The following is an 11,849-nucleotide window of genomic DNA, read 5'->3' as shown; positions in this document are numbered from 1 at the left end:
TGCCTTTAGGGGTGCCCTCTGTCCCTCTGTGCCCTTCCAATGCCTTCAGGGGTGCCCTCTGTCCCCCCGTGCCCTGCAGTGCCCGCAGGGGTGCCCTCTGTCCCCCTGTGCCCCCAGTAATGCCCTGGGCTGTGCCCCGGAGTGTCCCTGTGCCCTGCAATGTGCTCAGGGGTGCACTCTGTCCCCCCCACCCCGTGCCCTGCAGTGCCCCCAGGGCTGCACCCTGTGCCCCCCTGGGCCGTGCCCTGCACACCCTGGATGTGCCTGGGCTGCACCCCACACCCATGTCTGTGTCCCAGGATGTGCCACACGCCCCGGGATGCGCGTTAGGATGAGACCCAGGATGTGTCTTGGCCCCCACACAGCGTGCCAGGGGCTGTGCCATCACCCCCAGGGTCCCACCGGGCTCTGCTGCGTGCCCTGTGGGGTGTCCCAGGTTCTGTGTCCCCTTGGCTGCTCCCCTCTGGTCACCAGGGCCCTCCTGCACTGCTGGGGGGCACAGGGGCTGCTGCATCACTGGGGCATCCCCACGGCTCCACTGCAGAGAGGGACAGGGCCCATCCTGCCAGCAGGACACCCCGGGGTGCCAGCCAGCGCCTGGGCAGGGCCAGGTCTCTGCCAGGGCCGCTGTCCTGCTGCCAGGGGAGAATGGGCACCCCCAGAGGGCTGCGGGCACTCGCAGCCACCTTGGGACCTCTCTGCAGGAGCCACACCTGCCCTGCATCCTGGGTGACCCCCCAGGTGCAGCTCCTGTCCTGGGCACAGGTGCCACGTGAGGGTGTGACAGTCACCCAGGGCCAGCCCCAGCATCCCTCCCGTGGCTGCCCAAGGCCAGCGTTTTGTGGCCATTAATCATGTCCAAGAACAGCTAAGCCGCTGTGGGCACCAAAATCTGTGCTGTTCCCAGGGTTGTTTTCCTTTTATCAGCCCCTCACCCCAGGCACTGGCACAGGGCAAGCACTTGGCAGGGCAGGCTGAGGTGCTGGCCCTGGCTGGGACCTTGGTGGGCTCTGGCTCCTTGCAGGGGGCTGCGCTTTCCTGCACAATGTGAACTCTCTCCAGCAGTTTTCTTGGTGCCCGTGGTTCCTTTGGAGAGATGGAGGATCGGGTGGCTCTCCCATGGGGCAGAGCTCCTGCCAGGGCAGCCAGCCCTCACTTTGCCCAGGAGCCACCAGCAGCACCCAGCAAGGAGGGCACTGCAGAGAGTCCAGCCCCACTGCTGCCAGCAGGAAGAAGAAGCACAGCAGTGCCTTTATCTTGTGTTCCCTTTGGCCAAAGGAGCTGCTAAGGGCAGGTTGACACGGACAGTCACCTGGGGACAGGAGCTGGGAGCCCTGGGAGCCCTGGCATGGCTGGGCCCTTGCCCTGGGCACCGCAGCCCCAATGCCACGAGCTGAGGTGTGATAGGAGCAGCCACATCAGCTGATGGAGAATTGTGGCTATAAAAACCCCCTGCTGGCCCCTGCAGAGCCACACCGAGCCCACCATGGCCAACATGCTGCCTGCTTGCCTGCTCGTGGCCCTGCTGCTCCTGGCCCCAGCCCTGGCAGAGCAGCAGGAGCGAGGGCTCATCATGAACCTGGTAAGGGGAGAGCAGCCCTGTGCTCGGCACAGGAGGGTCCCACGGCTGCAAGGGAGGGTTGGAGGGGTCTGAGGGGTTTTCTGGTGTTGTGAGGGAGCTTGGAGCCTGGGAAATCAGCTCTATAAAGGGGTAGGGAACGCAGAAAATGGATCAGACAAGCTCTCAGCTGCTTGAGCCAGCCAGGACCCCCATCCTGGGTGGTTCACAGGGCCTGGGGAGGGGAAATGCTTTCCCTGTGGTGTCTCAGCCCTCCTGTGAGTCCAGGAAAAGCCCACTTTGAGCTGGGTGGTGTTTTGGGCCAGCCTGAGGAAATGCTGCAGAGCGGGAGGCTGGGGCATGGGGGCAGAGCTGGTGCTCAACACCCCCCAAACCCCCCGGGCGCACAGCTCGGGTGAGATTAAAGGGCAGCAAAGAGGCAGCCGGTGCTCAGGCCCTGCCCTGTGCCGCAGGACATCGGGGAGCTGTGCCTGCAGAGTGCCCAGTGCAAGAGCGGCTGCTGCCACCGCGTCAACGGGCTCAGCCTGGCCCGCTGCGCTCCCCGGGCAGCCGAGACCCAGGAGTGCTCTCCCAAGGTAGGTGCTGCCCTGCTGCCAGGGCTGGGCAGGCGTGGGGCACGTCCCCCACGCTGCACTGAGTCGCTGTTCCCTGCAGAGCATCTATGGGGTGTACTACAAGTGTCCCTGTGAGAACGGCCTGACCTGCGACGCCGATAAAACCATCGTGGGCTCCATCACCAACAAGGACTTCGGGCTCTGCAGGGACCCCCGGGACTCCAGGAGGCGGTGAAGAAAGAGCCCCCCTGTGCCCCTCTGTGCTGCCCCTGCCTCTCCCCCTCTCCAGGCATTCCTGGCTCTAGCTGTGCAAGGATTTGAATAAAGACCAGCTTCTGCAGAGCTGCACGGTGGTGCTTTCACTCGAGGCAGGTCCCTGGCCCAGGACAGGGACAGCAGGGTCAGATGTCCCTGAAGAAGCCACCTGGACACGATGCTTTACCTGTATGTGTGTGCAGTCATGCAGCAGGCTGGGCTGGGCCAGCAGCAAGGCGTGGGCTGAGCTCTGCTCCAGGGCAGTTGGGAAAAGGGGGTGCAGGGGAGGGGAAGGTGCAGCAGCCCCAGGATCTGAGGGGGCTGCTGGGCTGTGCTTGCCTCGGTTTGTTTCCTGCTGTGGCATACAGCAGGGTGAGGAAGAGGAGGCACCTGTCTGGCAGAGCTGTGGAAGCAGCAGCAGGTGAGGGGATCATCAGCGAGGGAGTTCTTGGCTTGTCCAGTGCAGATTTCACTCCATGTTTTTCTGTCCCTGGGGATCACAAGAACCAGGCACAGCTCCACTCCCCACAGCCCCGAGGGCTCTGCACCAGATGGGGAGGCCACAAAGGCTGGGGGCACCCCCTGGAAACTTCATTTTCAGGCCAAGGGGGACTGGCAGCTTGAGGATCTGCACCTGCAGAAACACCAGGGACACAGCTGGGAGGGTGGCACAGCTCGGGGGAAGGGGAATAAGGGGGACAATATGGGGACCTGCTGGCTTTGCCAGTCTGGCTCAGGGGGGCTGCAAGGGGAGAAAATTCTGAGCTGGATTTTAAACTTGTGGTGGGTGGTTCAAATGTGGAGGGTCCTGTTATTGTCGTGGTGGTCCTGGCAGGAGGCCACCAGACCAATGTCCTCACTGGTGCAGGATGAGGTGGGGGTAAGGGGTGCCTGGGGACAGGGATGGGGACAGCAGCCCCAGAGGCGGGGGCACACAGGACACGGGGTCTGTGCCTGGACCCCCCACCCGTGCGGGGTCCCCAGCCCCACACGCTGCCCCGCAGCACCCCGGAGAGGCTGGCATTTCCTGGGGCACGCACCGGGCACACGGGGAGCCCTGCCTGCCCAGGGCCGGCCCCGGCTGCAGCTCCGTGCTCTTGGCAGGGGCAGGATGCGAGCAGCGCCCAGCCCCGGCAGAGGGCAGCGACAGCAGCCTGGCAGGGACCCCGGCCCGGCAGGGACCCCCGGCCCGGCAGGGACCCCGGCCCGGCAGGGACCCCCGGCCCGGCAGGGACCCCAGCCCAGGGCAGCGCAGCCTGGTGGTCCCCGAAATGCCCCCAACTCTGCCAAGCCTGGAGCCCTGTAGTGGGGGTCCCCAAAATGCCCCCAGCCCTGTCACCCCTCGAGTCCTGCAGTGGGGGTCCCCTGGAAGGAGGAGCGGTGATCTTTGGGGCAGGGCTAAACTCTGGGGTGCTCCATGGGGCTTTTGTGGTGTCCCCGTTTTTGCGGTGTCCCCACGCTGGCAGAAGGACGAGGGGGGCACCAGAGAGGTGGGAAGGGGTGGGGGGCTGTGCTGAGGTGGGGGTCGCATAAATCCCCCCCTCGCCCCGCCCCATCTCAGCCCTATATTTACTGGTGAAGCCGCAGCTTTGTTTTGGCAGCTCCCGGCTGGTAAATATTGGCTTAAACCGAAAACCAGACGCCTGACTCACGGCGTCTTAACAAACACAGGAAGGGGCCCCTGGCGCGTGTGGGGCGCTGGCAGCCCTGGGGACAGGGGCACCCCGGCAGGGTGGGGACAGGGGGCACCCCCAGAGGGTGGGGACACCCCCGGCAGGGTGGGGACAGGGGCACCCCGGCAGGGTGGGGACACCCCCGGCAGGGTGGGGACAGGGGGCACCCCCAGAGGGTGGGGACACCCCCGGCAGGGTGGGGACACCCCCGGCAGGGTGGGGACAGGGGCACCCCCGGCAGGGTGGGGACCCCTCAGGGCAGAGCGGGGCATCCTTGAGCAGGGCTTTGCTGCAGCGAGGGTCCCTGTGGGGGACAGGGAAAAGAGGGGTGCAATCATTGGGGTGCCCCCTCCTCCTCCCCTGCCCTAAAGCAGCGGGGAATGCGAGACTGAAGGGACCGAGGGCAGCCCAAGACCCTCCCCAGGCTCACCCCATCAGCAGGATCGCCCCCCCAGTGTGCCAGCCCACCCCCTCCGGGTCACCCAAGGGTGCCCCTCTTCCCAGGGAGGTGTGTGGCACATCCCCCGCCCCGGTGCCCCCCCGGCCCCTGGCCGCTGCTACCCGAGGGTACAGGATGTTCTCACCCAGCCCAGCTCCCCAACCTCTCCCCGCCTCTCCCCCCTTTCCGCCAGCCCTCGTCCTTCACCTCTCCTCCTCTGCGCTGCTTTAACCCTTTTTATTGCCCCCGAACATCGCCTTTTCCTCTCCTTCTTTTCCTCCTTCTGGATTTCTTTTGAATTTCTGCGCAGATGCGCTGGAACTCCCTCCCTGCCCGTTCCGGGGTGTCCCTGCACCCCCAACCCGCTGCAGCTCCAGTGGGGTGCCCACCCAATGCCCGGCTTTGCAGACACCCCCAGAAAAGTCACCCCACTCCCAGCCTTGTGAAACACTCCAAGAAAAACCTCTCTGTGTGTCTCTGGGTGTTTGCTCCTGCAGCCCTCACCCCGGGGCAGGGGGGCTGCCAGCCCCAGCCCCTCTGGGAGGGGTGAAATGTGTTTTTTGGGGGGGCTGAGCAGCCCCTGGCCCTGGCAGCAGCAGGAAGGGACAGTGATTTCAGCAGGACACAACCTGACTGACTCCGTGTCCCCTCACACAGCACGCCCCAGTTTGCTGCAGCCTGGGGTGATGCCCCTGGTCCTGCAGCAGGGTTTTGGGTTGGGGGGCACAGGGGGGGCTTTGGGGCAGTCCTGTGCTGCTTGTGCCATCTGAGGGGCTGCCCAGAGCCATCTGGAGTGCACAGAGGTGTTTGGGGGTGCACAGAGGCTTCTGGGGCTCCCTGCCTGCTGCTGGCTCTGGGGTTTGTCCCCCCCATAAGATTTAACCCCCCAGGACACAGCTGGGGCAGCTCAGGGGGGCAGGAGCCCCTCTCAGGGCGTCCCTTGGCCGTGGCAGGATCCAGAGGGATGAAACACATCCTTGCAGGGTGTGGGACACCCCAGCCAGCAGCAGGGATTTGGGGAATCCCGAATCCTCGGGGAGATGCCCCAGTGTGCCCCCACCACCCTCTGCTGGCCTGGGGCACCTCGAGCTGTGCCTGCAGCAGCAAAACCCCCGTGGCAGCTCCAGGTCATGGGGCACAACGGGGTGCAGACCCCAGCTGCAGACCCCAGGGGTGTGGGGGCCTGATCCTGTGGCTTAGGGTTTTCCTAAATCTGGGCCAGGTTTTCGCTGTCCCAGGGAGATGGCTTTGGGACGATGCTGGCAAGAAGCCATCCTTCAAGCTCCCTCTGGAAGAAAAGCAACCTTTCTAGCAAAAAGAAAAAAAAAAAATTCATGGAAAGCTCTGGTTTGCCTCTTGTTGCCAAAACCAATTGTTGATGATTTTTCACGGCTGCTTTGGCTTTGCCTTTGCCTGTGACAGAGGGAACAATGTCAGACACACTCCTGTTTTCCCACTCTGACATTTTTCCCCCTGAAGCTGGAAGAGGGGAAGGATTAGACTGAAGGACAGGGACCCATCCCAGGCAAATATCAGCCCCGGGGGCTCCCAAACCTGGCATGAGGATCTCAGTCTTTCCCCCATCCTCGGGGCTGCGAGTGGGGTCTCTCAAAGCTGCCCCCCCAGAGCTGCTGAGGGCTGAGGACTGCCCAGCTCAGGGCAGTGGTGGAGGTTACAAGTGGGACACGGGGACAGAGAAATGGCCCTGGGAGAACATCCAGGCACCCACACACCTCCACAACCCCCCCGATGCTGCCCAGCAGGGCACACATGGAAAAAATCCTGAATAATTTGTGCTGCTGGGAGCAGGGCACTGCAGGGAGGTGGGGAGGGCAAGGAGGGGATGCTGGGGTGCTCTGAACAGCCAGCCTGGGGGAAGGGCTCCCTGCAGCTGGGCTCCCCCTCTCGGGGTGGTTTTAGCCTTAAATTCCTTGAAATGCTGGCGAGCTGGGCTGGGGAGCAGACCGAGGGTGAGGATTTTGGGGGATACCTCCATGACATTGATGGGGATTCACTCTTGGGGGGTGCTGAAAGGGAGTTGGGGGTGATGCTGGGGGGATGAGGGGGGATATTGGGGGGGATGTCAGGGGAGACATGGGGGGGATACTGGGGTGGGGATATTAGGGGCAATGAAAGGGATGATGAGGGGGTCCTGGGAGATGCTGGGGGAAAATTGGGGGAATGCTGGGGGGGACATGGGGGGGAGTGGGGAGGGTATTAGGGGGGATATTGGAAGGGATGATGGGGGAGGTCCTGGGAAATGCTGGGGGAACACTGGGGGGATATTGGGGGGAATTCCAGGGGGGCCATGGGGGGATATTAGGAGATATATTGGAAGGGATGACGGGAGGGTCCTGGGGGATGCAGGGGGGAACACTGGGGGAATATTGGGGGGGATGTCAGGAGGGACATGGAGGGGGTACTGGGGTGGGATATTAGGGGGGATATTGGAAGGGATGACGAGGGGGTCCTGGGAGCTGCTGGGGGAGCACTGGGGGGATACTGGGGGTGGATATTAGGGGGGATATTGGAAGGGATGATGGGGGGGTCCTGGGGGATGCTGGGGGAGCACTGGGGGGATACTGGGGGTGGATATTAGGGGGGATATTGGAAGGGATGATGGGGGGGTCCGGGGGGATGCTGGGGGGATATTGTGGGGGATGCTGGGGGGGACATGGAGGGGGATACTGGGATGGGATATTAGGAGAGATATTGGAAGGGATGACGAGGGTGTCCTGGGAGGTGCTGGGGGAGCACTGGGGGGATACCGGGGGGGATGCCGGGGGGTTGCAGGGGGTTTGCCGGGCGGTGGTGCTGAGCCCACCGCGGACCCCTGCAGCCGGAGCCCCGGGCGAGCCCAGCCGGCCGCGGGTGTCCCCGGCCGGGCGCCCCCCCGCCGGCCCGGCGCTGACTCAGGCTGTTCCCGGCGCTCCCGGTACATCGCGTCCCCACGCCGGGCGCTGGCACCGCGCCCGCCCGGTGCAGCTCCCGGCAGGGGCACGGCCCCGGCGGCTCCTCCGGGCTCCCGGCGAGCGGCTGAGACCGGCTCCGAAACGCCGGCAGCTGCCGGAGGGGCTTCGGGGGGCTCAGCCGCACCGCTGGCCCCAAATCACGCTCTGTGCCCGCCGTGCCCCCACCCCGCGAGCACTGGGGCACCTGCGGGCGGTCTCCAGGCGTTCTCGGGTCTCAGATCCGTCTGGCGGGGAAGCATCTCCATGGCAGGGCACAGCCTCGGGGGGATTGATCCCCCCCGACCCCTCTGCGCCCACCCCGGGCAGAGGAGCCGGCTCGCCCCCCCTCAGCCCGGCCACCCCCGGCCGCCCGCCCTCCCCCGAGGCTGGTACAGTTCGTTACGTCCAGACCGGAATGTACTTTGTGTTAGAAGTGGCCACAAGCCAGGAAGGCAAAGCCGGACTTTATTTATCCTCCCTGCTCCGGCCCCGCTGCTGCATCCTGCCCTTTCTCGTGCGGGGCTGGATCTCCGGCAGGCCTGGGGGAGCCCTGGCCTCTGGGGCTCTTTGCCAGCCGGGGAAGGCAGCGATTTTCCCCTTCTCCTCGGGAGGGAAATAATCTGGGAAAAAAATATTAGTGTCTTTTCATCTGTCCCCGGTGTCTGGAAGGAAGCCGTGAGGGAGGACGGGAGCCGTGAGGCCGATGGGAGCTCAGGGATGGATCCGGGATCAGGGAGGCCTCTGAGGGAGGTGCCCCCTGTGGGGCTGGCCTGGGGGCTTTTTGCTACAAGAGCCAGGATTTGGGCCACAATCCGGTAATTTGTGGGTTGGAAATGCACCTGGAAAGATCCGGCTGCAGGGTAGGGCAGGGCCGGGCCTGTGGCAGAGCCGGGGCTTCTCTGAGGGGGATGTGTTGGCCCCTCGGCTGTGAAGAAGCCGTGGTGGGAGCCTGATGGAGCCAGGCAGAGAGGGGAGGCCTCGGGGGGATCCCAGGGATCGCCCCAGGCCGGGTCTGGCCCCTCATCCCCACGCAGCACCCTCCCACCGCCTTCCCGCAGGGACATCGAGGGCAATTTCACACAGAAATGTCCCTGTCCCTGTCCCTGCCCCATCCCGGGCTTCCCTGCTGCTCCGCACCCCCGGGCTCCACAGCCCTCATGCCAAGCAAGCGGTCTTGCCCTGCTGCCCCCTGTCCCCGTGTTCCCCTGGCTCCGTGTCCCTCTGTCCCCGTGTCCCCTGTCCCCGTGTCCGTCCGTCCGTCCTGCCGGAGCCCGGCTGCACCCACAGCCGGTGGCAAGGACACGCTGTTCTCCTGCTCCGTGTTGTGCAACCCTGGCTGCACCTCCCGTAAACAGCAGCTCCAGCTCCCCCCCGGGCCCTGCCCCGCTGCCCCCCGCTGCCCCCCGGTGCCCCCCGGTGCCAGCGGCCAGCGGGGCCCCCCGAGGGGTGCCCGCACCGGGGGGAAGCCAGGCACCGTCAGGATGCAAAAAAAGCTGCTTTGATCCCCAAAATGGGCAATGGGGATCCGGTTCTGGTGGGAAGGATGGGTTTGATCCCTGGGAAGAGGAGGATCCCTGCCCTGGGACCATCGGGGGCAGAGTTTATTATTTATTATTTATTATTTATTATTTATTATTTATTATTTATTATTTATTATTTATTATTTATTATTTATTATTTATTATCTATTATTTATTATTCATTATTTATTATTTATTATTTATTATCTATTATCTATTATCTATTATCTGTTATCTATTATCATCTCTTATCTATTATCATCTCTTATCTACTATATACTATCTATTATTTGTTATCTATTATCTATTATCATCTCTTATCTATTATCATCTATTATCTACTATATACTATCTATTATTATTTATCATTTATCATTTATCATTTATCATTTATTTACCATTTATAATTTAATATTTATTATGTATTGTTTCTAGTTTCTTGTTTATTATTAGTTTATTAGTTTATTATTTATTATAAATTATTATTTATTTCGGATTTATTTGTGCTGGCACACACGAAAGGAAACCGAGAGAAAAGAGAAAACCCACTTCCTCCCCCCTCAAGAGATCACTGCTGTGGCTCCTCGTGGTGCAGCCAAGGTGGGGGACTCTCCTCTCCTCTCCTCTCCTCTCCTCTCCTCTCCTCTCCTCTCCTCTCCTCTCCTCTCCTCTCCTCTCCTCTCCTCTCCTCTCCTCTCCTCTCCTCTCCTCTCCTCTCCTCTCCTCTCCTCTCCTCTCCTCTCCTCTCCTCTCCTCTCCTCTCCTCTCCTCTCCTCTCCTCTCCTCTCCTCTCCTCTCCTCTCCTCTCCTCTCCTCTCCTCTCCTCTCCTCTCCTCTCCTCTCCTCTCCTCTCCTCTCCTCTCCTCTCCTCTCCTCTCCTCTCCTCTCCTCTCCTCTCCTCTCCTCTCCTCTCCTCTCCTCTCCTCCCCATGCTCTCCAGCCAGATTAACACCGGCTATTTTTAGCAGAAGACAAGGATGAATAAAAATACCCCCTGCTTTATTTTAATTATTTTTTCTCTCTCTCTTTCTGCCCTCACCTCACACGAGGATCCTTGGCTCTGCTCCTGCCTCCAGCCTCTCCCAAGGCTCCCTGTCCTTTCGGGGCCGGGGCAGGACACGTGTGCCCAGCTGGAGGGCCAGGGGGAACAAGCAGTACCCCTGGCAGGCGTCACAAAGCCGGGCTGGATTATTTATGGAACAGATTATTGCCTCCAGGTTGTGTTACAGGGCTGGGGGAGCACGGGGCAGACCCCAGCACCGGCTGGGTGGAGGGTTGAGGACATCTCCCCCCCCAAAAAAACCAGCGAGCTGAGGGGTGATTTTGAAAAAAAATTATCTTATTTTCTAAAAAAGCAACTCTGCTCTTTATTCCCATATATTTTTTGGAGGTGCTTTCTATGCAAACAGAACAAATTTACCATTTTTGTAGTACAAGGACAAAACCCCCCACTGCTGCCATGGGTCCCACGGGGTTTTTCAGGGTTTTGGTGTTATCTCAGGGGCCTGATGGTATTATGCTGTGGGTTTTCCTGGTATTGCAAAGCCACAGTATTTGAGTTTTGTTTTCTAAATGAATATTTAAAGCTCTTGGAAATTCAAAGCCGGGAGGGAAATGTTTGAAGCCAGATGCAAGATTCACCAGCGTTATTTTAGAGGGGGAAAATTAAATGCCATGAAAACAATTTTTAAAAAATTTATTTTCTAAAGCAAGCCTTAATTTTCACTCTGTATTTCTGATGAGTGACACCAGTGTCTAAATTACAGCTGGGGAAATCAAACTCAGCAAATGGAGCAGACCTGTGAGAGAGCATTTACCAGCACAGTGCTGCCTTAGCCTGGCCCTGAAGGTTTTATTGGATCGAGGGTGCAGCTTGGGAGCTGCAGGCACTCATTGCACCACAAACCTGCTAAAAAATTATAAAAAACACTCTGAGATGTCCCAGTTTAAATCTGCCCCCAAATTTTCTTGCCCCTGTTGGCTCTTCAGCAGTGAGCAGGGATGAGGTGTTTAATCACAAAAGCACTGATTTCTAATCTCGGGGGGGTATCCTTGAGGCAGCTCTTGACAAAAATCTTATTTCCTTCGTCCCGAATTGGAACATTTCTGTGTGCCCAGCAGCTGCTATGGCCACCAAACCCTCACCTGTGTCCCCAGCTGAGGCAATTCTGCACTCTGCTGTTTCCTGAGACTCCCGGGGGAGCTGGGGGGGATCGGGACAGCCCTGGGGACATGGGGGGAACGAAGGGACCTCGGGGGCATCTCGGGGGCACCTCCGGGGCCGGGCTGTCCCTGTTCCCCTGTGCCTGTCCCTGTCTCCATCCCCTGACCCTGTCCCTGTTCCTGTCCCCATCCCTGTCCCTGTGCCTGTCCTATCCCTGCCCCTGTCCCTCTGTCCCTGTCCCTCTGTCCCTCTGTCCCTGTCCCTCTCCCTGTCCCTGTGTCCCTATCCCTGTCCCCATCCCTGTCCCATCCCTGTCCCTGTCCCCTATCCCTGTCTCTGTCCCACCCCTGTCCCTCTGTCCCTGTCCCTGTCCCTCTGTCCCTGTCCCTGTCCCTCTGTCCCTGCCCCTGCCCCTGTCCCTCTGTCCCTGTCCCTCTGTCCCTGCCCCTGCCCCTGTCCCTCTGTCCCTGTCCCTCTGTCTGTCCCTGTCCCTGTCCCTCTGTCCCTGTCCCTCTGTCCCTGTCCCTCTGTCTGTCCCTGTCCCTCTGTCCCTGTCCCCGCCCGGCCCCGCCGGTGCCGCCCGGGAGAGCGCGCGGGCACAGCGCTCTGATTTGCATATCGCCTCCCCCGCAGCCAATAGCAATACAGACACCGGAGACGGGCAGGCGGCGCAGCCAATGAGGCGCGGGCGGGGCGGGCCCGCGGGGCGGGGCG

At 61.2% G+C, this 11,849-nt stretch overlaps 2 protein-coding genes across 2 annotated transcripts; both read left to right on the top strand.

The window, feature by feature from the left end:
* Nucleotides 1–1,046: 1,046 nt before the first annotated feature.
* Nucleotides 1,047–2,475, top strand: CLPS (colipase). The gene is made up of 3 exons (XM_064399280.1): nt 1,047–1,582; nt 2,032–2,154; nt 2,234–2,475. The coding sequence occupies exons 1-3, from the start codon at nt 1,487–1,489 to the stop codon at nt 2,366–2,368; spliced, it is 354 nt and encodes a 117-aa protein (XP_064255350.1). The 5' UTR covers nt 1,047–1,486; the 3' UTR covers nt 2,369–2,475.
* Nucleotides 2,476–7,221: 4,746 nt separating this feature from the next.
* LOC135285958 (basic proline-rich protein-like) lies at nt 7,222–11,819 on the top strand. The gene is made up of 3 exons (XM_064398762.1): nt 7,222–7,965; nt 8,385–9,571; nt 11,769–11,819. Exons 1-2 carry the CDS (start codon nt 7,222–7,224, stop codon nt 9,381–9,383), a joined length of 1,743 nt encoding a protein of 580 aa, XP_064254832.1. The 3' UTR covers nt 9,384–9,571; nt 11,769–11,819.
* Nucleotides 11,820–11,849: the final 30 nt, after the last annotated feature.

Source organism: Passer domesticus, chromosome 25, assembly GCF_036417665.1.
Source record: "Passer domesticus isolate bPasDom1 chromosome 25, bPasDom1.hap1, whole genome shotgun sequence".
Taxonomy (NCBI): domain Eukaryota; kingdom Metazoa; phylum Chordata; class Aves; order Passeriformes; family Passeridae; genus Passer; species Passer domesticus.
Note: the sequence above shows the minus strand (reverse complement) of the source record. Positions and strands in the feature narration are given on the sequence as shown.

Excerpts from the sequence above, each read along its gene's own strand:
- CLPS (XM_064399280.1), top strand. The coding sequence starts at position 1,487 with ATGGCCAACATGCTGCCTGCTTGCCTGCTCGTGGCCCTGCTGCTCCTG. Across the intron at positions 1,583-2,031 it reads GAGGGCTCATCATGAACCTG|GACATCGGGGAGCTGTGCCT; the intron begins GTAAGGGGAGAG and ends CCTGTGCCGCAG. Across the intron at positions 2,155-2,233 it reads CCCAGGAGTGCTCTCCCAAG|AGCATCTATGGGGTGTACTA; the intron begins GTAGGTGCTGCC and ends TGTTCCCTGCAG.
- LOC135285958 (XM_064398762.1), top strand. The coding sequence starts at position 7,222 with ATGACGAGGGTGTCCTGGGAGGTGCTGGGGGAGCACTGGGGGGATACC. Across the intron at positions 7,966-8,384 it reads GCTGCATCCTGCCCTTTCTC|AAGCCGTGGTGGGAGCCTGA; the intron begins GTGCGGGGCTGG and ends TCGGCTGTGAAG.